Raw genomic sequence first — 27670 nt, 5'->3', positions numbered from 1 at the left:
CTGAAGTGGCAAAACCAAATGTTGGGTAGATTCGGCCAGGGCTGAAGACTTGGTGTCTGTGGAGCAGCAGGCAAGGATGTCTGGTTGGGAACAAGTTTCTGTTGTATATATTATGCTATGCTAATATCGCTAGACAGTACGAGACCGTTATTGGCTGGTAATGGTCATATGATTTCTAATACAATAACGTCACTGGTTGCCATGGTTTTGGCTCACAAGCTCATTCACCAAACCACCCACCCACTCTACCACTTTCTCCACACGACCGATATGTTCTTTCTGTACACGTGACGTTTTCTATCCCTCTTCTGGAAGACATCCGAGCCCCGAGTCATTGTCAGGTTGGCAGAATTAAATCCGTTCACTTCTAATGAAAAACAGATCCTGAAGCTAACAGACAAGATGAAGTTCCGTGGGGAGCGCTCTGTGCTTCCTCTCGGTGACATTGTTTTCGTTTCCTGTGTTTTGGCCTGCTGCTGTAATGCAGGTAAGCAAACTTGGCTACATGAGTTCAATCTTACTTAGAGGTTAACCTTACCTTAGACCTTCAAAGGTCATCATATGCTAAAGGCACATTGACCAGCAAGTTCCCGCCGCGCGCCGCGCCCTCAACTTCTTTCCAGGGAATGTTGGCTCTTTTTAAGGCCTCTATTTTATCTTTCACCAAGTGTGCGTTCTTTGGTCTACGTCTCGTCCCACGGCACCAAGGCATGGTAGTTTTTTGAGTGCAGCTGACTCGGTTTGCGATTGCGTTGCACACTTTTTTTCTGTCATGTTGTCGCTCGGTGTTTTTTACTTAGCCCTCCCTAGGACTCCCTCGTTAACGTTAGAGTCGTGAACTTTCAAACCGTCGTAGCCCAAGTATTTCAGACACTCTGAATTATTCATAAAGATCTTCAGGGGTGCTGTAGTTATTTTATATTTTTGTCTGTCATTCGAGCTGTTATATCGGGGTTTAGTGTAAAATGTTGACATTGTATTATAATTAGTCGCTCGGTTGATGTTGACACCAAGCATGCTGTAACAATGACAAGGTGGGGGCATTGAAGTTTTATTCTTAAAGAAGCTCAAATGCATTTCAGCAATATGTGTTTAGAGTATTTTTCTACTATGTCTGGAATAAGTTATGATGGCAATGGTCACCAGAAAGCATCAGAAAATCTTCAATTCATTATTTTCCAGCAGTTTACTCATTAAAAAGTTGATTTACGTCAATTTCTACATTAATCCGCCCAATATGACCCTGTAGACACGTTTGAACTTCGCGCTCTCCTCCCCTCTCCCGCCGCGCTGGCCGATGACGTAATGGCCTCGTTCTGATTGCCTGCGCTCTGACGTCACAAATCAGAATTGAAACTTCTGGCCATGCCAGCCATTTGTTCGGGGAACCTCGGTCCCTTCGGCGGGAAATCACCCCGCCATTCTGGAATCCAGTTCGTTGTTGTTGACAATTAACTTCGTGGACCTGTAAGTCGCGTTATGACCTGTCTACGAAGCCATAGTCCCCGGGAGACTGAACATGAATGGGCTTGTCTGCGAGTGAACCGCGCGACGGCACGAAATGAAAACAATGGACTTGGGGGAGGTTCACGCACCGTGCCATTCTGGACTGTTACAGGAGCGAGTTCGAGTCAATTCTTACCTTCTCCTTTCCGGACAGCACAGCGATAATTACACGTAAGCTTCCACGAATTTTGGCTGAATTCACAGTTGTCCAACTGGCAGTGACAGTAAAAAAACAAGAGTTTCGTGACATTTTTCCTCTGACAACATACCCTTGATCGCTACATATCGAACGATCCCCTTTTCGCGCCAAAACAGATAGCACCGTCATAACAACAGTCGTGTGAAAAATGGTCAGAGCAGATCCACACGCCACATGGCCTCTGATGCAATTTTCACGAATTTTGTTAATTGTCAAATATCCGGCTTGATATGAAGCTTTGCAGCGATTAGCCACTTTTGTAGCCTGCTATTATCATTCTTCGGAAATCTGTAATTAACGTATTCATTTGCTCTTCGTGCTTCCATCGTAGTTTTTACATACAACACAGGCCGGCATGGTGAATGGCGCAAAATGATCGGCTTCGTTTCAGAGTCCGTGATTTGTTTTGATTGAACACCCAACAATCTCCGCAAAAGCAATGAAAAACCAGCCAGTCCAGATATATTTACCCCGGGAACAGAAAATAAAGTGAGAGGCGAGTTTCTGTGCTATCTGTTTTGGCACGAAAAGGGGATCGTTCGATATGTAGCGATCAAGGGTATGTTGTCAGAGGAAAAATGTCACAACTACTCTGTTTTTTTTACTGTCACTGCCAGTTGGACAACTGTGAATTCAGCCAAAATTCGTGGAAGCTTACGTGTAATTATCGCTGTGCTGTCCGGAAAGGAGAAGGTAAAAACTGACTCGAACTCGCTCCTGTAACAGTCCAGAATGGCACGGTGCGTGAACCTCCCCCAAGTCCATTGTTTTCATTTCGTGCCGTCGCGCGGTTCACTCGCAGACAAGCCCATTCATGTTCAGTCTCCCGGGGACTATGGCTTCGTAGACAGGTCATAACGCGACTTACAGGTCCACGAAGTTAATTGTCAACAACAACGAACTGGATTCCAGAATGGCGGGGTGATTTCCCGCCGAAGGGACCGAGGTTCCCCGAACAAATGGCTGGCATGGCCAGAAGTTTCAATTCTGATTTGTGACGTCAGAGCGCAGGCAATCAGAACGAGGCCATTACGTCATCGGCCAGCGCGGCGGGAGAGGGGAGGAGAGCGCGAAGTTCAAACGTGTCTACAGGGTCATATTGGGCGGATTAATGTAAAAATTGACGTAAATCAACTTTTTAATGAGTAAACTGCTGGAAAATAATGAATTGAAGATTTTCTGATGCTTTCCTTTAAAAATACTTGGAAAGGCAGAACTGTCTCCTCCGATTTCTGTTTCAGTGCCAACTTGGTCACCAACGTGGTCGCCAACATTTCCCCCCGGCTGTGACTACAACTACAAATCGTATAGTCGAGGGGAGACGATATACGAAGTGCCAGGCTGCATGGGACACGGGGCATACTGTGATGAAAATGGTGAAGTCATTGTCTGGGATAACTTTGGATATGGATGTGAGTTTTTTTGACTTATGTATAATTATTGAAGTTTTATTTTCCAAGAAACTGTATCTCTCTCATTGAGGTATTGTTTTGATGTATCTGTGTGTGTGCGTGTGTGTGTGCGTGCATGCGTGCGTGCGTGCATGTGTGTGCGCTTTTGTGTGTGTGTGCGCGCGCGCGCGTGTGTGTGCATGTGTATGTGTGCGCGCAAGTGAGTGCGTGTGTGCGCGTGAGCGTGTGTGTGTGTGAGTTAGATAGACATTTATACTTTTTTCTATGCGAAATTTCAGGCTGCGAGCGCGATGGGAAGTACTACGAAGACGGGGAAACCGTGACCGACAGCGGTGTAACCTGTTACTGTGAGGGGAGTCAGGGTGCAGAACCCGCCCCGATGGTCTGCACAGAGTCGAGCACGGCGCCAGCGATCAAACCCACCCTACCTGTGGCAACCAGCACCGTCCCACAGCCGGCCACCACTGACGTAATTTTCAAGCAGTTGTTGGGGTTTATCGTTTATTTGTTTGAACCTTTTTAGAACCTTTATTTATTCATGAGAAGCTCAAATCGGCCTGCAGACCGCTTTTCATCGAGGTCATGAGGGAGGTAAAGGTTAGATAGAATATAACAGAGAAACAGATAACATCTGCTTCCAAATTTCCCTGATGTTAACGTTAATGTACCAGGAAGATTTTGGTGGCATACAGAGAATATTTATTTATTTATTGGTTTGGCTGTTCAGGATACACAGCCAGGGCTGCCCAACTAGCCTATGGCTATTACAAAGGGCTAACCCTGCTGACAAAACAGAGACAATACATGTGGAGTTGAACAGGATACTTATCAATAACCATTTTCTAAGTTCGTAAAGGATAGAGGTGAAATACAAAAGTACATTTATACAGTATATACAAGGTGTAGGATGACATACATATAATCTATAATGGAATATATAACATCACTTATCAACAACAATATTTACAATGAGAGGTCAGGGTCTGTATATACACGTGTATGGCTATGCGTAAGGGTCGCCTAGGCATTCCCACAGTTTTCTTTTGAAGGAAGCAGTAGAGGTGGCTGTGCGAGTAGCAGTAGGGAGAGTGTTCCAGAGTGCTGTTGCTCTGTAGATGAATGTTCTCTGGCCTCTGGTGGACTTAGTGAGTTCAGATGTCAGGTGGTCGCTGTTCCTGAGGGAGTAACGTGACTCAGTGGCAGATGCACGGGTTCTGGGAACCAGGGATTGAAGGTGTGGAGGGCAGTGTCCGTTGAGGAGCTTGTACAGGGTGACAGCGGTGTGGAATTGTCGTCTGAACTGTAGTGATGGAAGGGATAACTGGGTGTACAGGGATTGGTATGACGGGTTACGGGAGTCCATGTTGTCCGCTGATTATTCTGGCAGTTTGGTATTGAACTGATTCCAGTTTTGTTTCGTCGCGCTTGGTGAGTCCAGCCCAAACGATGTCAGCGTACTCCAGACCAGGTCTGGTGATGGTTTTGTAGAGTCTGAGCAGGATATCCTTTGGTACCTTCTTTCTCAGTGCACACAGTAGGCCAGCAGATCTTCTTGACTTGGTGGAGGTTGTTTCAATGTGTTTAGACCAGGAAAGAGTGTTGGTTAAGGTGACACCCAGGTGTTTGTAGCTAGTAACGACTTGTAGGGTACTACCGCCTAGTATGACTGGAGCAGGGGGTCTAGGGAGAGTGCGGGTTGTGATGAACATCACTTTGCATTTGTCCTCGTTGGCTTCTAGCTTCCAGATTGTTAGCCAGTTTGAAACCGACCGTAGGTCCGTGTTGAGTGAGGTGACTACACGTTGGATGGATCGGTTGCTGGTTGAGAGTGATGTGTCGTCGGCGAACAGGTTTGCGTCGGACTGTGTGCAGCAGGAGGGTAAATCGTTGATGTAGAGGATGAAGAGGGTGGGACCTAGTACGGAACCTTGTGGGACACCCGCGAGAGGAGATTTCCATTCGGATGTTCCGCCCTGGATGACGACTCGTTGACGTCTGTCCGACAAGTAGCTATGGAACCAGTTCAGCATGGTTCCACGTACTCCGTGGGCACGGATTTTGGTCAAGAGCCCTTGGTGCCATACTTTGTCGAATGCCTTTCGCAGGTCGAGAAACACGCATCCCACTATTTCCCCTCTGTCCATAGCCCGGGTCCATTCCTCTACAAGCCGGGCTAGTTGGAGTGTGGTGTTGTCATGGGCTCTGAATCCGCTCTGGTGGTTTGACAATACGGGATTGATTTGTTTAATTAGATGTTTGTTGACTAGTGACTCTAGTACTTTGGGAACAATGTTGAGCAGGGAAATCGGCCTGTAGTTGTTGGTGAGGTGACGGCTGCCGGATTTGTGGATGGGGGTTACATTGGCCTCTTTCCAACCGGAAGGAACTTGACCAAGGCTGAGTGATGTGTTGAATAGCCGGGTGAGGGGTGCACATATGGTGTCAGCTACCTGTCGGAGAAGGTTTGGAGTGATGTTGTCTGGACCGCAGGACTTGCCCACCTTTAGCGTTTTCAATTGCTGTCGCACTTCGTCTACAGTCAGTTGAAGATTGCTTAGTGTTGTTTCAGGGATTGTCGTTGGTTGGAAGGTGGGAGGGGAGTCGTTCCTGTCGTTTAGGTCAGTCTGTTGTATGAAAAAGTTGTTGAGGGCATTTGCCTTGTCTTCGGGTCTTTCAATAATATCTGTCCCATCTTTGAGTGCTGGGATGCCAGTTGACGCCTTTCCTAAAGCAGATTTGGCAAAGGAGAAGAAGCGCCTTGTGTTTCCAGCTTCTACATCTTCCGTCACTTCTTGGATGTATGCCGCCTCTGCGTTTCTGGTGAGGGTGGTGACCAGGTTTCTTTGTTTCCTGTAGGCAGACCAGGCTTCAGGAGTGTTTTTGCTTTTGGCTCTGGAGTGGAGCCGGTGCTTTCGTCGGATGGCCGCTTTGATCTCTTTGTTTTGATGGATCCATGGTTTGGCTGTTCTATTGACAGAGATTAGTTTGTGTGGAATGTGCTGTCGGCATATGTCCATAAACATGGTGTACCAAGAGTTCCAGATATTTAGTTTATTTTTAGTTTATTTATTTTACCAGCAGTAACACTCAGGTACATAACAACCTGTTTTTCAGGCAATGCTGGGTAAACAAAAATACAATTTAAAACTTTGCAATATTACAATAACACATACAATAGTGCATAACCACAAAACGACATATCAAAACTCACAATTTCACTTGTCATTTCCATCTAGACCTCACAGTTCCTTGATAAACTTAACCAGTCCCAGAGTCTTGCGGTGCTTCAGTGACAGTTTGTTCCACAGTTGGGGGCCAAAAGATTTTAAGCTTCCCTCGTAGCACTTCAGGCTTGCTACGGGACAGTTCAACTGGTGAGGGTCCCAGTCAGCGAACATTTTAACAGCCGTGCGGGTGCGAGCTCTTATAGTTGGTGGTGACTTCCACCTGAACATTTCAGATATGTACAAAGGGGCTTTTCCTCGTACAGCATTGAAAACTGTGGCCAGACTGATTTTTTCCGCCCGATTTCTCACCGACACCAACCCCGCCTCCGCTAACAGTTTACCAACTGGGACATGATCTCGGAGTGTGTAGCCTGTAATCATCCTTGCAGCTCTAAACAGCAGCCTGTCGAGTTGCAGCATTTGTGTTTTCTTGCCCTGTACAAGGCTTGGCAACCACGCCGCGCCACAGTAGTCCAAGTGCGACAACAACAAAGTTTGACACATAGTATGTAATATTTCTTTTGTTACGTAGGGTTTTGCACGTCTCATTGCACTGAGGCCACTGAATATTTTTTTCGTGATATTTGTTATGTGAGCTGACCACTGGAGCGATGGGTCTAGAGTGATGCCCAAATATTTGAAAGTGTTAACTTGCTCATAAATGTTAACACCGTCTGTGATCTGAACTGTTGTCCCAACATGTCTCAGCTTCTGAGGAACCCCGAATAGCATAGACTTTGTCTTGTCATGATGGAGAGAAAGTCTATTATCAATTAACCAGTCTGACACTCTCTTCATATCCTGGGAAACTGCCTCTTCACACTCTTTCATCGTGCCCGCCGAGTAATAGATTGCGGTGTCGTCTGCATACAGGTGTATTTTGCATTTTTCTAGAACCTGTGGCATGTCGTTGACATATAAACAAAACAGCAAGGGACCGAGTACGCTCCCCTGTGGTACCCCGCAGGTGACTGCAGCCATCTCTGAACATTGACTTTGCAGACTAGTGCATTGTGAGCGACCAGAGAGGTATGATGTAAACCATTTTGTTGCATCCCTATCAAAACCCAGTTTCTTGAGCTTACTCAACAGAATGGCATGATTCACAGTGTCAAATGCTTTGCGTAAGTCTAGGAAGAGAGCAACTGTGACCTGGCGACTATTAATGGCCGACCTAATGTCCTCCACAATCTTCAAAACTGCAGAGGCAGTACTGTGGTTTCTCCGAAACCCACTTTGGTATACCGTGAGAAGGTTGTTCTGGGCCATGTAGCGTGATACTTGGTTTCCAACGAGTTTTTCCAACACTTTGGATGTTACACTCAGTACAGAGACAGGACGGTAGTTGGCCACATTAGTTCGATTACCGGACTTGTAAATGGGTGTGATCTTTGCCGTCTTCCAGTCACTAGGGACTTCTCCCGTGGCAAGTGATAGGTTAAAAATGTGTGTCAGTGGTCTGACAATGACAGGGGCGGAGTCCTTAAGCAGTTTTGAGGGGATATTGTCCAGCCCAGTGGCCTTCTTTGCTTTCAATCTGAGAAGTTCACTTAGCACTGTCGATTCGTCAACTGACTCAAAGCTGAACTCTGTACTAGGCTCCGGTATGTGTCGGAGAGGATCTTTCTGGGAGGTTGGCATACTATCGGCAAGGCTTGTAGCACAAGTTGCGAAGTAGCTATTGAACTCTTGAGACATTTCGCTGGGGTCCGATATATTGGTACCGTCAGGTCTCGCCAAGTTCTGAACTTGACACTTCCCTTTGGATTTCCCTGTGAAGGCGTTAATAATTTTCCACATGAGGCTTTGATCTCCTTTCGCTTCTGTCACAGCTTCAGCAAAGTGGATTTTCTTTGCCTTTCTGACTGCTGATGTTGTCTGGTTCCTTATCACCCGGTAGACCTCCCAGTCTTTTCCCTCCTTGGTTTTGATTGCTTTGCGTCTAGCTGCGTCGCGTCGCCCCATCATGTTTTTTACCCTGTCCGTCATCCAAGGAGCAACAGTGTTGTTATCCCTCACTCTCCTCTTGCACAGCGGAGCGAATTTGTCAGCTACATTCAGGAAAATATCCTTAAAAGCATCCCAAGCATCCGTTACATCAGTGCAGTCTAATACTGTATCCCAGTGAACTGACTTGAGTCCATCAATAAAAGATTGTTGGGTGTACTTCTTGTAAGACCTGTATTCACACCAGCGTGTACCGCATGCCTCTCTTCCTGCTTGTGCACAGGCCAGGATAAGGTTGTGGTCCGACGGTCCCCATGCCACACTTGCACTTGATCTGAAGCGGTCTGGGTTTGTTACAAACATATTGTCAATACACGATTCTGTGGACTCTGTTATGCGGGTGGGTTGAAGTATGATAGGTACTAACTGGTACAATCCCATTAGGAATTCCACAGATGACAACGCTTGGGTTGATTTTAACAAGTCTGAATTGAAGTCCCCCATGATTATGACATCTGCATTTTCTTCTTCAGCAGTTGCGTTGAGTTTGTGTACAAGTCCTTCTGCAGAGTCTCTCCATTCAGAGCCAGCGTTGGGTGGGCGGTAGATGCAAGCCAACAGAGTTTGACGGGCCTTGTTTGGCTTGATGTCCACACAGCAAACCTCGACGTCCGCCTGCTCAAGATCATATCGACGCTGGGCTGGAATAGTCTGTTTGACATATACACCCACACCCCCGCCATGCCGGTCCCTGTCTTTCCTGTACAAGGTGTATCCGCTAACCTCCACGAGAGTGTCTGGAATGGTGTCACTTAAGCGAGTTTCAGTTAGCCCTAGTACATGTATACGGGTATTCTTCAGGAGTAACTGCTGGATCTCATGTAGATATCGCGAGAGAGAGACCACATTGTAGAAGGCGTACACCAGGCCCTTTCTCCAGTGAGGCAGTCCATCTACAACTGGGCCAGGGTTTGGGGCAATATCTCCAGCCAGCAGTAGTGTGGTACAAACAAGAATGTTAACAGTTTGCCTACGCCTGTCTGTACAAGTAGTTGACGGTGCAAGAGACCTTACTCCGAGCAGACCAGGGTTGAGTTTTACGAGGTTGGGAGACTGGGTAATCCATGTTCCTGTCTCTGCGTTTACAATGCTAGTACTCTTATCCCATTTAGGGAGAACGACTGGCCGTGGTAACACCGCTAACAGTAGTATACTAGCAAGTAATGTCACAGGAAAACCAAGGGTTACTGCCCCCTTCACAACACGACAAACTCCTTTCACAGCTAGCATGGTCTAGTTAGTGCTACTTGCGATCATACAGGAAAACAATAACAAATACACGGTAGTTCAAAGCGTATTGCACAATTATTTCTACAGCTACTGCATGCGGTGCTAATTTAATTAACGTTACAGCTTGAAGTTCGGCAGGGTTCTTTGACTAATTTGCATACCAATACACAGCCGGAAATTGGGTACCACTTTTACGAACAAGAACAAATAATACAGCTAAATTTAGTCTACGGTTCACAATAAATCAGAACGATGTGACATCGTCTCATATCGCATCACAAATGAAAAGCAAAACTAGCTGAACCTTGCATGGGCATGGAGCGGCGCTGTCTGAGGCGCAAACCTCCACCGACAGAAAACGGGTGGATCCCGGTCTGAGGACTGTTTCCTTTCAAATGTTTGTTGAATAAAAATCACGAACGGCAGAAATAGCACTGTCAACAGCCAGGAAAGGTTTGCCAACTCAGACAAGTCAACTCTGTCGCCAGTCCGGCGGTAATGCAATTAACGTTTCAGTTTGGAACCAGCAAGTGTCTTTGCCTAATTTGCATACCAATACACATCAGGAATGCAGCAAACTCTTTACGAAAAACAACAGATATTACAGCTAAATATAGTCTACGATTCACAGTCAAGCAAAACAATGTGACACCGTCTCATATCGCATCACAAATGATATCGTCCATAGTGTCGAAGATGAAGTTGGTGTCCCAGGGGGCTTGGCTGAGGTCGTTACACAGAGAATAATAAACCTTACTTACTTACTAACTACATCTTTATCCTCACTAGGAGGCTGCAGAGTCATCAGGGGTTGCCGAGAAGGCAGATGAGATGCAGGTGTGGTACAACCGGTTCCAGCGGCTGATGGCCGAGATGCTGGCTGTCGTCCAGAGGCTGGGGGAGTGCTCGGCAGGTCCGGCTGCTTCTCCAAAGGGAACTTAAAAGCCAGATTTGGGCGAAATGTGTTCCCGGGCAAACACTACATGTAGGTGTATGTGGTGGATCGGGCAACCAGCTGCAGGATTGAATGGGGCCGGATTTCTATTGAATGTGAGATGTTGCCTTGATATTGTTATTGGTCTGGAATTCTGGATTTCTAATAAAAAACGTCATTGGTTGCCATGATTTTGTTGTGATGTGTACGCATGCAGCTGTAATGAAAACGTGCTCCCATGATTTGATTGTATGACAGGTCCATTCATGATAATTATCTCTGCAGTGATGCGTCCCTGAAAAACCCAAGGCGAGACCGTTTGCCCGCAAAAATTATAAAAAAAACGCTTTTATGTTTTCTGAGAGCCCTCCTCACGAAGGTCTCCAGATGAACCACTGTTTATTGGTTACACACTAAACGGCCAAAGTCCTACAATATCATTTGCTGTTCAATACTCAGATTAACTACTACTACCTAACGCTTAGAATTAGAAGAAGTCTACCATACCTGAACAAACGGAAAGATCATGACTATGAAGTCTGGTGAAGAATATACACTTATTCAATCTTTGCCTTTTATTTCATAAACAGAACCATGATGCTTTTCATACACTTGTACATATGTATCCCAGATCTTTAGGCAGATCCCAGCAAAGCACAGATGGTGTCAAGATGTAAGGCCTATGTCACATTTGCAAACCGGGGCCCCGGCTGGACAGCTTTCGGGAACGAAAGTATAATATAAAAGACACCAAACTACACAAGACGTCAAGAGAATAGTCGTGGGTATTATTTGTGTATATTTTTACGAATAGCTTTTTAATTTTTTTTTCGTTTCCACAAACAGCCCGGCCGGGCCCCGGTTTGGAAATATGACATAGGCATAATGGGGGGCTATTCAGTTATGTAATTACTAATGGGCAAATAAGCAAACAAACAAACAAACAAACAAACAAACAAACAAACAAAGTCATGTTAAATCATTTCTCAAGAATTTTATTAATGTACAAAGGAAATGTATAAAAATCCCAAGCTGTTTTAGTGTTGGAGGTTTCTGCATTTATCACAAAGACAAAAGTGGCGTTTAGTATTGAGTTCCACTTACAAAAATAAGAAAATTGACGACAAGGCTACTTAGAAACATCTTTCTCTGTTAAACAGTTACTATGTCGATGTTATAGCCATTTCCCGTAGGACGGTGCTCTCACCGCGCTCTCTCTATGACCTAAATTTGACAGTTCGTCAACGAATTGCATAGAGAAAAACATATCTTCTTACGTCTAGTGTGTTTTGTTGTCTTTTCAGTGGCACTTTTACAAATTCTAAGATCTACCCAGTATGGAATCCACGATTACACACATCTGTTTTAGGTCGCAGGAGAGCACAGCGTGATCGCCGTCTATTGGAACGGGGGCCTTATTTACGCTTAGGTCACATTTCCATTTGCCGTGCAGCCTTCGGGAGGGAAAAGAACGATATAAAAGGCATCAAAAGACACAAAATGTCAACATAAGCTTCATGGGCATACATTTTTTTATATTTCTAGGTATAAATTCTAATTTTTGGTTTCTCTAAACATCCCGGCTGGGCCCCGGTTTGGAAATGTGACCTTAGCCTAACCAGTTGTAGAGTGGGTGGTGCGAAGTCTAGCACCCCAGCCACTCGGTAGCGATGTCCTTGCCGTTCAGGTACCCCCTGGCGATCCTGTACAGCTTCTCACTGTACTTCCAGTATTTCCCGTCCTTGAAGAAGTAACTGTGATCTGTAAAAGACGCAGCGACGTTTTGATAAGGTCCTCATCAGGAAAGGAAGTCATTACTACGATGAACAAAAAGGCCAACGTGAAGAAAAAGATGGGCCAATGTGCAGTGTGGGTTGTGGCTTTCTGTGGGCCCGATTAGATTGTTATCAATGTTATTTCAAATTCCTTGTGATCACTTAGTCAATCAATCAATCAATCAATCAATCAACTAACCAACCAACCAACCAACCAACCAACCAACCAACCAACCGACCGATCGATCAATCAACCAACCAATCAATCAATAAACCAACCAACCAATCAATCAATCAATCAATCAATCAATCAAATATGCCCTCAATAAAAGATATCCATCCATCCATCCATCCATCCATCCATCCATCCATCCATCCATCCATCCATCCATCCATCCATCCATCCATCCATAGAATGCCTTGTACTATCACACATCGATTATTGCAGCCCAGTTTGGTCATGCACAACTAAAACTAACATAAACCTTCTGCAACGAATGCAGAACAAGGCAACTCGTCTGTTTCAGTCGAAGCCAAAGTGGAAACCTGTGCACACGAGACTGTTAATAAACACCATGACAACATTTAAAAGGATAACACTCACAAACGAACCAATTTGTATCAGTAGGCAACTGCGTTCGGTCAACAACTTGCATAGTTACAGAACCCGTTTTGCTGCTAAACAATCTTTTCTGTTAGAGAAACCTAGAACTAACGCACTGATGAAGTGTTTCATGTACAGGGCTGTCAGTGTGTGGAATAACCTTCCAATTGTCATGCAATCCACACAATCCCTGAGAGTGTTTAAGGATGGTTTGCACAAATACTTCCACCAGTAGTTACAAGCACTGTGCGACAGGATTGTCAATTTTTAAATTATGTATATTGTAAATATGTTATTGATTTAGATGTGTTTGTGACTTGTCTAGTTGCCAACCATGTTTGTATAATGTATCGTCTCTGTGAATGAATACCAGGAAGACTAGCGCTAATGGTTATTCTAATAAAGTTTCAAAGTTTCATCCATCCATCCAACGTACCATCGCCAGTAGCCCCTTCAAACACAGCGTCCACCCTGCCGAGGCGGCGCAGTCCTCGCCAAACCGCCAGGGGGCGCGGATAGCCATCGTCCATGCGTGCGTTCTCCTCGTCGTAGCGCCAGTACTGGTCGCCCTTGAAGAAGTACGTCTTCCCGGACGGGCGCCACGGCAGCGCGCCGTCGATGGAGCTCACGGGCAGGCCGAAATCGGACAGGGGCCGGGGGTTGTCTGCCTCGGGAGTTGTGCCGTCATACTGCCAGTACTGGTTACCTGGGAAGGAAAAATAGGAAAAAGCGCATTAAATTCGTTCTGCGAAGTAGCTTACTGGATTGAAGCATAATGTTTTTCGTCTAGCTAGTAGTTGTAGAATGTGGCCACACTGTGACCGACGTTTGCAAATAACCACAACTGGCCATTGTGTAAGGTTGACTCACCACTGAAGAAGAGAAGTTTCCCATCCGAAACTCGTTCGTACGCGGCGTCCAGCTTTTTGGGTAGGTCCGCCCAGAAGTGTCGCACGGGATCGGGACCGGAAATGCGACCTGTACGTCCGTTGACCCGGAACCAATACTCATCCTGAAAAAAATAGAATCAGGTCATTCAATTTACGTCTAAGTTTTGCTTCTTAAAGTTCTTAAGAAAAAGAAGAAACAACTAATGGTTAATGATAACTATCCTTTCACTTGTACAGAAGTAAAATAGGTTCATTCGGGTTCTTCCTCAACTTTTATTGTATATGTGTAGTGTTATATGTCTATATCTATGTCATATCATATCAATGTATCTGCCTGTGGACCTCTTTTGGTTTAACCTATATTTTGTTTACCTTGAAGAAGAACAATTCTCCGCGGAATCGCAAGGTGGCGTCAAATTCCCGAGTGTTGCACTTCTCCGGCGCAATGGTACACATAGGAAGGGTGGGGTTGGGAACTTCTTGAGCTCCTAAAGAGAAAAGTTCATGCTTTTAACGGTGTTGTTTTCTTCTCTTTAACAGACATAGAAATCTTCACTTCACTTCTCTGGCAGCTTTTGATACTATCTTATGCTACTGTAAGATTAGGTTATTGGAGAAAAAAGGAACTGACCGTATAGTTCCTGGATGGCGGCCTTGTCGTCCGGGTGGATGCAGGGCTCCTCCTGGTACACGTAAGCGGGGAACATGATGGCGCCCAGGGTAGGCGTGTGGCTGATGCCCAGGGCGTGCCCGAACTCGTGAATAGCCACAATCAGCAGGTTCACGCCTGGGTGAAACAGTTACATTGTCAATCAATTTATTTATTTATTCATTTATCTATTGATCTTTAGGGTAGTCCCTTCAGTTAACGTAGTAACTGATTTCCAAGGGAGCCCTATATACATGTTCGCACATGTTCGCACAACGACGGGTTATACCGCCCCTTACGGGGTGACACACCCGTCCGGGTGAATGATGTAGATCACCATGTGGCTGATACGAGACAGAGGTCGCCAGGCCTCCATCCGGGTGATTTGAAGTGAATCACCAACTTCCGACAGAAGGATTTGCACCAACGCACACCGCACCATCGCACGTGTGGGGGTTCTTTAACGTGCATGGGGTATGGCTCTCCCCATACACGGGACCTCCATTTAACGTCCTATCCGAGGGACGACTCATTTTTTTTCACTTGAGTAAAGTGAGGAAAGTCGTGTAAAGTGCCTTTCCCAAGGGCACAAGACCGGCAACACGGCAGGCGGATTCGAACCGGCGACCTCTCGGTCACGGGCCGAGTACACTACCACTGTGCTACGCGGCCCCACAAATCAATCAATCAATCAATCAACCAACCAACCAACCAACCAACCAACCAACCAACCAACCAACCAACCAACCAACCAACCAACCAACCAACCAACCATCAACCAACCATCAATCAATCAATCAATCAATCAATCAAACACTAAATCAAACAATCAATCAATCAATCAATGGATCAATCAATCGATGATCAATCAATCTATCCATCACTCACCAAACAAACTAATTAACAGATCAATCAATCGACACAATAATAATTTGATCAATCTATTTTCTGTATCGATAAACTTTTCCCCACTTCCGAGTACGCATGTGCAGCGAAAGGAATTGTGGGTGATATGTCAACGGTGAAGGCCTTTAACTTGAAAAAAGCTCTTGCCTCTACCATTTTCTAGACGTCTTCTATTCATGTCTCAAGGCCCTCACCCTTGGCATATTAACCACAATTCCTGTCGCTGCACATGCGAATTCTGAAGTGCGAGAGAGCTTTATTGGACCGCTCCTCACCTCTGTCCGTGTTGAGTGTCCACTCCTCGTCCCCGTCGAAGTGAGAGTCGCCGTCAATGCGGTAGGAGTGCGAGTCACGTGGCGGTTGGAACGCATGCGCCAGGTTCTGGCCCCTTCCTGTACCCGGAACGTACCTGGGGAAAAGTACCAGATTAACATGTTGGTTCTACAGAACAAACGCCTTTTTTGGTCAAATTATCGGCAGTTTTGTCAATTTCTTCATCAAACTCAAATTACCAGTCACGTGGTTTACCCTGCACGTAGTGATATATATTTTTTCGTCTTAGGCCACACTACCTTAATTTTATGGATGACATCCCCTAGATTTCGCTTGCTCTAAAAAGAAACTGTGGCCACAATTCTAGCATCCCTGGTCAAACAGGACTTCACGCATGCCAGAGGAGCTGCCCTCCAGGGTAAGGTGACACATGGTCAGGGTATGGGGTCACAGTGCCATTGTCCCCCTTTCAAAACAAGAATGGCAATATACCAATATTGAAATGGCGACCATCTTCTCTTACAGTCTTACTGCAGGTGAACATAACACTAATATAAAATAAAGAACTGGATATTTATTTAGTCCTGTATGTGGTTTAGTGGCATTTTGTTTTGTTGGATTTTTGTTTGTTTGTGGGTTTCCAGAGGATATCATCCATATAATTCAGTGTGGCCTTACGGTATTCAATTTGTCGTCATATCTGACAGGCCCTTACCTCCCGTCAAAAGGCGAGTTGTCTCCGTGGTCGCCGCTCGTGAACTCGACCAGGATGTCCACGTCAGTCCTGTCGCGATCGCGCACCTCCGAGAAGGTGAGCGGGGTGTAGTCGGACCAGACCCCGAAGGCCGTCCGTACCGTGTCCCGCACCTCCTGCTCGGTCAGGTACGGGGTGAAGTTCTCGATCCTGTGTCGGGAAAAACAGATGATTGTTTATCAAAACAAAACTTTATCGCACGACAATTGTACACGGTACGATGTATGGCAACAACTATTATATACTATTATATAAAGTACCAAATAGAGGTATAAAATAAAGCTCAACATCCTAGACTAATAAACAAAACGTTATGTTGTTATGTACAATGGAGTATGCTAATCATTCAGTTCAGATCAGTCGAGGACATCATAAGATGCCAGCACGGGAAGCATGCTGGACCCTCCTTCTCCACTCCTCCCTATCCTTCATCAGTGAACTTATATGTACTTTCGTCATTGAAATCCTTAGTTCCGGTAGTGTCCCTAATAACAAAGTACAATCTGCTTCAAGACGTATGCGAAAGGGGGCTTAAAGGCTCAGTTCTCACCCGCGAACATTGGAAGGACCTTGCAAATGATCGATTTAGATGGAAAGGCAAAGCAAATTCTTAGAAAAGAAAATCACAACACAGACAGAATTGAGCTTATAACAGATCTGCCATAAGGTTGATGCGAATTAGGCCATAGGATCTAACCGTGGTCAGTTTATTCGCCTATGGAAGCTAAGATTAATTCTTTAGACATTTACTTCACTCTTAGGGCAGCGAAGTTTTATATATGGCGTGTCTGTCTGTCTCTGTGTTTGTCGGTGAGTGAGTGTATATGGGTGTGTGTCGGGAGGAACAAAAGACAGCGTGTCAACGTTTTGTCAAGTGGGAAAAAGTGTTAATATACAGTTTTCCTTTTCTCACCTGTAAGTGATGTGATTTTTCTCCCACTTGGTCCCGGAGAGTTGGTAATCGGCGATGATGTCATACATCCCGCAGCGAGGCCTCCTCATGGCCTCCAGAGTGGACTCGTCCATCCTTCCGGTCATGCGCAGTCCGTAGTTGTACTGCACCAGCTTGATGGCGGCTGATACGTCACTGATGGAGGCGATGTCGTCACGCATGTCCTCTTCCCTCAGGTAGCCGTAATTCTCTAGGAATTTCTGTAACAAAAAATATTCATTCCTTCATTTATTTCTGTAATAATCATATTCCTTCCTTCCTTCATTTAATCATTCAGTCATCCATTCAATGCTTTAATCATTCTAAGTTAGGTGTAAACTGCCTCTCCAAAGGGCACATCATGTGCTGGGGCCTTCAAGGGATTCAAACCCAGAACCTTAGATTCTACATTATTAGCTCTAACCACAAGAATACCTTGCCACCGCAAGATAACCTTTTGTGAATGAGAGGAAAGAAACAGCGAAGAATTTTGTGGAAATGGGAAAAAGAAAAGAAAGAAAGAAAAAGAAAGAAAAAGTAAGAAAGAAGGAAAGAAAGAAAGACATAAAGATGCACCGAAGGTCCTTGAGAGTGTGGCGCCGTCTGACCTAACTGATAGCAAAAAGTCTGTAGCCCGATAACAAACTTCGCGAAAGCAAAAGTGGCCCTGGCGTCGAGATAAGAACCTTATGTTCAGGAGAAAGTAACAGGAAACAGGGTCAATACGCTTTGCATTGGGGGAGGGCGTTAGACTTTTCTACTTTTACAGTTGCTTGGGGATCTGACAAAAAAAGCTGTATGATAGAAACGACAGCCAGAAACCCCTGTAGACGCTTTCTTTCTTTCATACACCATATAATATATAAGAATAGTTGATCTCTGCAGGTCCATTTCGTGCATGTACCTTGACAAAAGGCTTGCGGTAAACTGTTTTGTGTCAGGTAGAAGCATCCTGGCAACTATACGAAGGAATGTCTGTTTTTTACATGGACACAGTTTATTACGTCATCAACGGCAGCCACAGCCCATATAGACATTTCTTATGTGCATGCGCAACGGCCATAAATGCTGAGAGTGAGACAGTGACTTCGATGATAACGATGATTAAATGAAGAGTCATGGAATGAAATAGGAAAAAAAACCCAAAGTCATTGTGTCATCGTATCAATGCCCTAATCTCCAAGCAGATCCTACAATCATCGCGGCATAAGATAGTACCACACTGGCCAAGGAGTGTAGTCACAGCCACACTCCTAAGCTGGCTTCACTCCTCTGCCAGCTTTTGATACTATCTTATGCTACCGTATGATCTGCTTGGAGATTATCAATACCCGCCCCTCCCCATTTAATAGAGATAGAAATTATTGACCTACCATTCCTTCCTTCATTTCTTCCGTGGCCATGCTGATTTCGGCCAGTGGACTCTCGTACCCAGGCGGTTCTGGGTAGAACGGACCTCGTCCCCCGGGTGACACCGGAAACTGCAAGTTTGCAAATAAGAAGTCGTCAGGAAAGACGTCATTGTTTTCTATCAGGAATTGCCTTTCAAAGGACAGGTCGCGTTTGTTATGAAAATAAGCAATCTTCGGAAGAGACATTTCTAGGAAACTTTAAAACAAAGACAACAAAAACTAAGCGAGGAAACTCCGAAGTCTTTTTTTGTTGTCCTCCTTATACCCCCCTCACATGTAGCGAAAATCGATCGGACGACGAGTGTGCGAGCTCTAAATTACAAGGAGGCATGACTCTGATGGGAAGGTGGGAACTCTGCCATTTCTTCGTCGGCAATAGGGTCATGCCTCCTCGTAATTTAGAGCTCGCAGACTCGTCGTCCGATCGATTTTCGCTAAATGTGAGGGAGGTATAAACGTTACAGATCAAAGGTCGCCATATAGGGCCTGTTCCAACGCTGTTTGAATGCAAACAATCAACACAGATAACTTGTGCTTAAGAGATTGTACTTACATCGGGACTCAGCTGTCTTTTCTGTCTGTCGTCACTGACTGGCGACGTCGATGTCAGGTAGAACGTCACAAAGAGCACCACGAGTTTCAGCGTAACGTCCGCCATTTCTCTCTCGGCGCAGTTTCAACACCTGTTGCAAAAGTCCTGATTGTGTTTTCTAGCTCCTATGTTGTCCCTTCTTCGCCTTGCACCGAAGTGTACTGTGAGGATTCCAGAGCGCGACGGAAACTTATATGTGCTTGGCTGCCGGAAATTACCGAGGAACGCCGGAAACGACCGAGCACGCGCTCGAGTGAGCTCGGAAGGCCGAACAATGCCACCTGCGTCAGACCTGTCGCCCAGCTTATCTTCCGGCGGCTTTCCAACTCAACTAGCGGCTTCCTGAGGGCGGGAATTGGAAACACAAGAGCGTGACTGTTTCTGAACAGATAGGTTATGTACGGTGTGTTTATCTAGGTCGGTTAAACCTCCATTCCACCGTGGCGGAAACCACTGAGTGGCTGACACGAATTTCATTGATAGAGACGCGTGTTTTGTTAAGTTTTGTGTGTTTTTGTTGTCTTTTAAAATCACAATACTATTACATCATGTACTGTATCTAGTTTATATTAAATACATATAGTTAATTCAAATCCAATTTTGGTCGCACAGAGGTCTCCATCCTTAATATCGGCCTTGACCAAGTTGTCAGTGACAAACCTTTGATTTTTTCTAAACTTGTTTCACGAGGTGAGTTTAACGCTTTTAAAGTAAGTCAGCAGTGGGTTTTTATTTTTGGTACACCGTCTATCTTTACCGTTCTAACAAGGGCCTATTTGTTATGTGTTTGTCGCTAAACAAAAGCTCATGTGGCCCACACTGCAATTTGTTTTAAGGGCCTGTTTAGCAAATGTCTGGTATGTTAAATTTGACGTTAAACACGAAATTCGAAATCTTACTGGTTACAAGCAAATAACATAGACAAGATATAAAACCAAGGGAAAGTTTGTTTCAAAGTTAAGGGAAAAGGAATTCATTTTGATTACCTAAAAGTCACCATTTCTTCTCAAATATTTACAGTTGATCGATACTTCGGTAGAAACACTCTCGTGTTCATGCACAGGATGGACGAACGAAAAAAACAAACAACCAATGAATGATTGGATTGATGAATGAATGAACAAACCATTGCCTCCCAATGATCGTGTCAGAATGGAATTCAAAGCATTTTAGATTTTAAATTGATGTCACACTCATCATTAGTTGACAATGTTCTATATAATTTTCACCATGACTTTGTTTACCCAGCCAAGAAAGCGTAAACAACACAAGGAAGCGGACTTCCGGTGACGGGAAATCTGAACTCAACATTTTTTAGGCTCACTTAGGCTTAAAATAACAGCGGTCAGTTTACTTGTTGTTATTCATGAGAATCAAAAATAGATTGTTTTGTCCCGGTTTTGCTCAAAAAGTCATGCGTTTGAAATGATAATATCTTCGACACACAGGTATGGTATTGGCATGCAGTCTTACGAATCGGCGGACAAGAAGTGTTTATATTTTGTCAAGAGCAAGTTTCCGCAACAAAACAATTTGTGATCACAGAAAAGCATGTACGAGTGTCAGATCATTATTCTTATGACCCTTCAGACTATTTAGGTGAGACGGTGGGCCGAATAAAAGAAGACAACCCCCATTTAAACGGCCAATTAACCGGTTGAATACCCGATAACACGTTGAGGGAGCCGTTTATACATGACTCAAAGGGTGCATTGTTGGATAACCCGATCGATGTCTGAAATACACAAATATGAATCCAGAATAACTCAAAAGTTTGCATTTATTCTACGCTAAAGGAAAGATACGGACAAAAGAAGTATCTTTCGAATGTACACAGTTTCGAACTTCGTAGAGCAATTACAAAGATGAGAATCAGTAGTCACAAACTAAATATAGAAGCCGGAAGATATACTAAAATTCCCCGTGACCAGAGGTTTTGTCCATTTTGCCCGAATGAGATCGAAGACGAACGTCACTTTGTCATGTTTGTTATGGATTGTTCTCGATATAATGATAAACGCACAGAGCTGTTCACATTACTTTCCGCTTGTTCTAAAGAATTTGCTACTCTCTGTTCGATAGATAAATTCAACTACATTCTGGGAGGCGATAACCCTCACTGTGTACAAGCAGGTAAATATATCCACGAATGTTTATACCGTAGAACTAATAGTGTTAATGACATGCTAGACCCTATATGTTGATTTAATCATACCTATAGATATCCATATATGTGTGTTTAGTTGTACTGTAAATAGTTGTTATACATGTAGACCTTACGAAAGTCGCTGTACTTTTGTCGTGTCAATAAAGATTGTTTGTATGAATCACTAGTGTAAGACTGGCAAATATGCTAGTATGCGTTAAAAGTGGCTATTTCTATGGCAACCTTGTGTTTCAACTATCATTCTTCCCCCACATTAATTTTGCAGATTCACATAGTAGGCCTTTAGAAATAGGGTCTACTGTACAGTGTGTCGCACAGTTCATTCATACATATTCGTAAAAATAGATTTTATTTGTTATCGCGTACTTACGTACACCTCCCTTCCACAGAGGCCACAACTGCTCATTGAGTGATAAAAACTCTCACTGGAAGTTCAAGCAAATTTGATTGAAAAGTGTGTATTCTGATATTTCCTAAGCATTCTTTGGTTTGGTATATCTTTCAAATCATACTTTTACATCATGTTCAATTTCTATTGTGATATCTATCGTATTTGTCATAGTCATACAAATTCACTTTTGGTCGTTCAGCGATCGTGCCAACGGTCACTCAGCGGTTTCCGTCCAGTGTTGAGGTGACCTAACCGCCATGTGTTCTTACTTTGTTTGACTTGGCCCCGGGCCACAACGTGTTGTTTACAGGTCTTTACAGTACACAGCAGATATTTAGCCATTGTTAGCCTTAAGAAACGCACAGGATATACATTACACGGCCTTAGGCAGTTAGGGGTCAACTAACTTCAGCTAACCGCAGAAAATGATACGACAAGGTTGCAAAACAAGTCTCTCCGACAATGAACAATCCGGCTGTCAGAAAATGGCTTGACAAGAAAATAATTCAACCAGAAGATTTCATAGATATGCGTCCACTGCGAAGTCTACATTCAGTAGCGATAAAATAGCATTTAAAAAAATGCTTACTTATAGTCATGTTGATAACATTCTCAATCATCGTTGAATCAAAAGTCTATACTTTGACACTCTTTACTTGTTTTCCTTAACTAAAAGTACATTTGTATTGGATAATGCGGTAGTATTAATACTTTATAAGCAATTGTGTTTTCCTCAAGTCGACCTGGAGTTTTCACCGACCTATAGCGTAGGCAATGTGATTTAATGCTTGGGTGAACAGGACATGGAACAACAAAGGCTTTCATCTTTATTACATCGTCATCCGCCGGTTCAAACGTCATCAGTCCAGAGAGATATGTAACTAAACGAACCACTCAAGTGTTTGATAAGTACACTGTTATAGGGGTCAAGTAGGGCATTGACGATGTTGAGGTCACTGATTGACCTTTAAGTATACAGGTCGGTAAGACTAGACGTCAGTGCGTTTTAGTACGTGTACTTTGGGTGGCTTGATCCGTTTCTGTCTGTCTGTCTCTGTCTCTGTTTCCTCTCCTCTCTGCATGTCTCTCTACCTGTCTTTCTCTCTGTCTCTCTATCTATTTTTCCCTCTCTGCGTCTCTTGTCTGTCAGTATCTCTCCCCTTCTCTGTCCCGTTTCCTCCTCTCTCTCTCCCTCCCTATCTCTCTGTCTTCTCTGTCTCTGTCTGTCACTCTCCCGGTTGATACCATACATACGCAAATGACACCGTGGTACGATAAGCATTACTGATTTTGCAGGAGGAAGGCGTAGGCTTCCTTCTTACGGAGAACATATGATTGTGCGACTGTGCGAATGTCAAGATTCTGGTTAGAACGTGCGTTCTATAGGGCCATGTGTTGACAGGCCTTACCTTTAGAAATAATCTTTTTTTTATCCTGGACGCCTTTAGTTTTTTTTAAATTCTGGGCACCTTTACATGTAGCGGTTGCCTGTAAAGCTGCATACTATAGTAACCATTAGAGAGAAAACTGTCAAGTCAGGGGTACGTACAGTTCTATGATTAGTCTTTCATGCTTTAATTAGCTATGAAAGGAATGTATTGCTGAAACACTTCCAATTGACAGCCCTTCAGCAGGGGTGGGAGATGCTGGCATGTGAAGACATTTCCTATTTCAGGAGAACAGGTTAATTGGCGTATCCTTTTCTTTCATCACGCTATTCCAAGATATAGCTGTGCGTGCCAGCGGATTTCTAATGTAACACAGACTCCTTGTGGTCGCTTTAGCCAAGACGTTAATCTTCATGCAATGGTTCACGGAAAAAGGGAAAAATATATATTGGTATACATGGCTACACTTTATCTTCGTGAAGTGAACAAGAAGGCAATCAGAGATGGCAAACGTCGCCTTTCACACACACACACACACATACACACACACACACACACACACACGTGCACATAAACGCACACACATGCACACACACACACACACAAACACACACACACACACTATCATACACACACACACACACACACACACGCACATACAGGCACGTACAAACAGTACTCCAGTCCCTTAAGTTTAGATCTGGTTTGGAACAAAGTGTTATTCAATATCAAAGGAAATGCGTCACGTCCAGGATATATGTTAACAGTTACCTGGCCAAATCCTTTGCTCTCACGAATGTTGCCCTGTTTGCAAGCTGATCAAGCACGCAAGGGCGTTGACCTTTTCTTATGTATGTAATTGCTCCTCCGCTATAACGGCTTCTTCAAGCGTTGAAGAGAAATGATAAGGCGGAAATCGGTAACAATACATCCAACCCACTCCAGTCCTAAGCAAGTCTGTGGTTTGTACATGTTCAATTGTTTCGCGAACGCCTTACTACGCAACAGCGCTAACTAGCGGAATGTAACAACTGGGTAAAATACCCATCAGTTCTCTTCTATCCCGCTAGGCGACGTTTTAGCAGGGCACTGTCGCGATCGCTTCTAGCACATCAAAGCCCTGGAATTGTCAGAATCTGATTGGTAGGTCTAAGTTTATAGATTTTCATATAGACCGTATTCCACTATGCTTTGTATTTCTTCACAATGATGATATTGAAATACATCGCACAAACGTCTGAAACATTGTGAGTGAAACATTGTGAGTGAGAATGGTTTAAGACTTATTTTGAACAACAAAATTTCAGATGAGACAAGAAAGATTTTTGAACGGCCTTGGATGTGGCACGGGATAGAAAACTTTCATGAAATGTCCAAAGCATGCCATAACCCCGCATGCTACAGCCCCGCAGTCCAACTTTTGCACAGCCTCATTACTCTAAACGGGTACCGACTGGCTGTTTCTTCGTCAAGGTGAATATTCAAGGTGAATAACGTTACACCCGCAAGGCAACAGATACTGGCTATGTCAACCACGGAGACGAACTAAGAACCGATACCGTTTACGAAGCTGCACGAATCCCGACTACTACTACATTCCTGCGATATTTTTTATAATTTTTTTCCGAATTTACGGCATATATTTGTTCATTTTCTAGCTGCTTTGTACAATTTACAGTATGACCAAAAACTGTTTTTTTTTTGAAAACGTCTTAAAATTGATGCGCGTGTGGATGTGCTCCACATCATCTAATCAACATGGCCCTAGCAACAGACAACACGTGACCAGCGCACCCGCGGCTGTGGTTCTGTCAGAAACAGCTGGTTTTCATTACGAAATCGCGGGTTTACCGGAAAAAAATGGCTGCCGGTCAGAAACTTCTCGGGATAGTTTGGCGGTCGGAGGCGGTTTGTAGAACTCTGTTGACGCTGGTGTGGTTGTACACGTTATGGTCGGATGTTGTGTTAAGCTTACCGGAGGATGACTGGGATATTCATCGCGATATCAGACATCGTCACGGCCATGCGATGACGGTACGTCATATATTACATTAGCCTGGATACCATACCCCGACCTCAAAAATATCTTTTGCTATACTTGAGATCGGGCTGGGGTTTGGTAACCAGGCTAATATTACATACAAATTCGTCTTTCCGAAGGGACGTAAAACGAGGGTCCCGTGTTCGAGTATGTAAATCGGCCTCATTGCTAAAAAAATTGGGTACCTACTGGCTGCAAAGAATACACCAGATGTATTTTATCCTTAAACACGTATTTTTTGGTCTGTTTCGGTATGGGGTGGGGGGCATGTCTGTCAACAGAACAACTTATGCTGTCTACAAGTTATCTATTCCGTCAACAAGGATCTATAGCTAGTTACTCTGCAGGCAGAGATTGGAGAGAGACCGTTTGATAACTTTCTTCCATCTATGCCCCGATTTCTGACAGCTCCGATGTACGAAGTGGAGACAGTTTAGAAGGTACAGATCTCCCCCTCCAAACTCCAGATGTGCTTGGAGAGCAAGTTTCTCTCGCATGCACAGTATAGCCTAGGATCCGTCCGCAACGTCCTCACGACACTTAACAATACGATAGAGTCATACTCATAGCCACATCACGTTCTATCGGCAACTGATTCGTACATACACTTAATGAATAAAGCTCAAGAATCGTGACATCATGACTGTGACTCACAGAGAAAACCACAAATGGTAAAAAATGCCTACAGTAATTTCAAACAAGACCTCACTATTAGAGTGTAACTCTGTTTACACATTTGTCTAAAGATGACATGTCGGGATTTTTCCAACCACCCTCTGTCTTAATGCCTACTCGTTTCCACAATATTTAATGTTTATACGAATAACAAACGATAGCTTACCAGTCTGTTGCTCCTCCGCCCAAACTTGCGGCTTGAATGTCCGAGAGGAAGCCAGCTGGTCACGCGAATGTGTGTAAACAGCATGAGGTAATTATCGAGATTGAACTTGACAGAGTCCAAATACGTCCGGTCCTCACACAAACAGGTTTGGCGCCAAATTCCAATGTCATCACCTCATTACTAGCTAAGCCTGGTATTCGTCTGTTTTCAGCTTTGGGTGATTTCCAGTCGCTACGTTTGTATTTGGAAGGGAATACTTAATTAAAGTAGTAAATGTTGCTAGAAACCTCCGTACAGCTACGGTATGTAGCCTGGGTCCCAAATTAAGTTTGCACATAAACCATAAACCTTCTTATTTGTTCTACTTGATCAAAACTGAGAACGCCTCAGCCGTGAACTAGAATTGCCCAAGGGACCGCCCTTCCAGCAAGTTGCTAGCCTTGTAAAAGATTGAACTTGACCTCTGACCGCCAAATTGCATTGTACATGTATTAGTAGTTGTAAGACTGTCGATGATTTCGAATTACAATGTTGTTGTACAGTGTTATAGATAGAACTTTATGGCACGAGGATTGTACATAGAAACCGCGTCTGACCTCCATTTCACAACCTGGAAACAATCTGGGATTCAGTCTGATGGATTATCAGGCTACCTCATCAGCGAACTGCAACTGAGAGTTGTATTTTGTAATTTACACACAAAGGTCGCTTGTCAGGAAGTCGTTTGGCGTGGTGCCAGATTTTAAGCGTTTTGATCTGGTCTGTGTGGAGCTGACAGCAGTGCTCAAATTGATTTGCTTGGCACACAGCCTGACAACATGTAAATTAAACTGTTGAACGCTCTAGTTTTGAGTTGCCTTGTCGTGTTTTATCCTTCCGCCAAGAAGTTTATTTTTTCGAGCCTTTGTGTTCGTTTTTCTGTGTGTGTGTTAGTCAACAGCATAACTCAACAAGATATTAGTATGGGAGTGGATCTCAATAAAATGAAAAATGAAACACTGTCTGTAGAAAACCGTTATATCATATGTTATCGGTCTGTAATGTGCCCAAACAACGACAATGTGATACATACACAGTCATTACCGGTTTGCAAAAATCAAAACAGCTGTTCTTCATAACGCACGCCTGACTCTACGTCGACTATCTACATCTATATGTGTAATACTAATACTACTAATAAACCAATAAACTAGTACACTATGTATCATAGATTGAAAATTAAGCTCGAGCACAGTCTACACATAAGCGACGTAATGTCATTTTTTTTCTGTATGGGAATTTTTTTGCCATTACGTATTTATTTCCAAAGGTGACATCTCTCAGAGGAAGACCGGTTGCGACTAACTTCCGGTCTGATGGATTGTGGGAAGAGCTGAGTAAACTTGGCGTATCGGACCCGGATGAAGGTCTCCCTGATTTTAACGTTGACGTCACAGAGGATACCGAGGAAGTCCCTACTGAAACTGAGGTACGGCCTGTTTTCTAGCTTCGTCAAAGTTGATAATGAATTCTGTTGTTAAATGATATTAAGAGAATAATGA

At 44.1% G+C, this 27670-nt stretch overlaps 3 protein-coding genes across 3 annotated transcripts in view; 2 read left to right on the top strand and 1 right to left on the bottom strand.

Annotated features, from left to right (window-relative positions):
* Positions 1 to 250: 250 nt before the first annotated feature.
* On the top strand, positions 251 to 10663 carry LOC118423476. Its single transcript, XM_035831649.1, has 4 exons — positions 251 to 487; positions 2947 to 3117; positions 3396 to 3586; positions 10371 to 10663. Exons 1-4 carry the CDS (start codon positions 403 to 405, stop codon positions 10521 to 10523), a joined length of 600 nt encoding a protein of 199 aa, XP_035687542.1. The 5' UTR covers positions 251 to 402; the 3' UTR covers positions 10524 to 10663.
* Positions 10664 to 11337: 674 nt separating this feature from the next.
* Positions 11338 to 26269, bottom strand: LOC118423455 (72 kDa type IV collagenase-like). Its single transcript, XM_035831621.1, has 11 exons — positions 26130 to 26269; positions 19263 to 19643; positions 18671 to 18778; positions 17280 to 17518; positions 16328 to 16516; positions 15615 to 15748; positions 14416 to 14571; positions 14157 to 14272; positions 13765 to 13906; positions 13331 to 13600; positions 11338 to 12276 (listed from the first exon to the last, which is right to left on the bottom strand). The coding sequence occupies exons 2-11, from the start codon at positions 19365 to 19367 to the stop codon at positions 12161 to 12163; spliced, it is 1575 nt and encodes a 524-aa protein (XP_035687514.1). The 5' UTR covers positions 19368 to 19643; positions 26130 to 26269; the 3' UTR covers positions 11338 to 12160.
* LOC118422264 (matrix metalloproteinase-24-like) overlaps positions 25052 to 27670 on the top strand; it is a 9607-nt gene continuing 6988 nt past the window's right edge. Inside the window, exons 1-2 of the mRNA XM_035829783.1 lie at positions 25052 to 25281; positions 27439 to 27597. Of these exons, the coding sequence (XP_035685676.1) occupies positions 25108 to 25281; positions 27439 to 27597 (333 nt within the window). The 5' untranslated portion in view covers positions 25052 to 25107. The remainder of the gene's footprint in view (positions 25282 to 27438; positions 27598 to 27670) is intronic.

Source organism: Branchiostoma floridae, chromosome 9 (assembly GCF_000003815.2).
Source record: "Branchiostoma floridae strain S238N-H82 chromosome 9, Bfl_VNyyK, whole genome shotgun sequence".
Lineage (NCBI taxonomy): Eukaryota > Metazoa > Chordata > Leptocardii > Amphioxiformes > Branchiostomatidae > Branchiostoma > Branchiostoma floridae.
The sequence above is the reverse complement of the archived record's forward strand: the minus strand, read 5'-3'. Positions and strand labels throughout refer to the sequence as shown.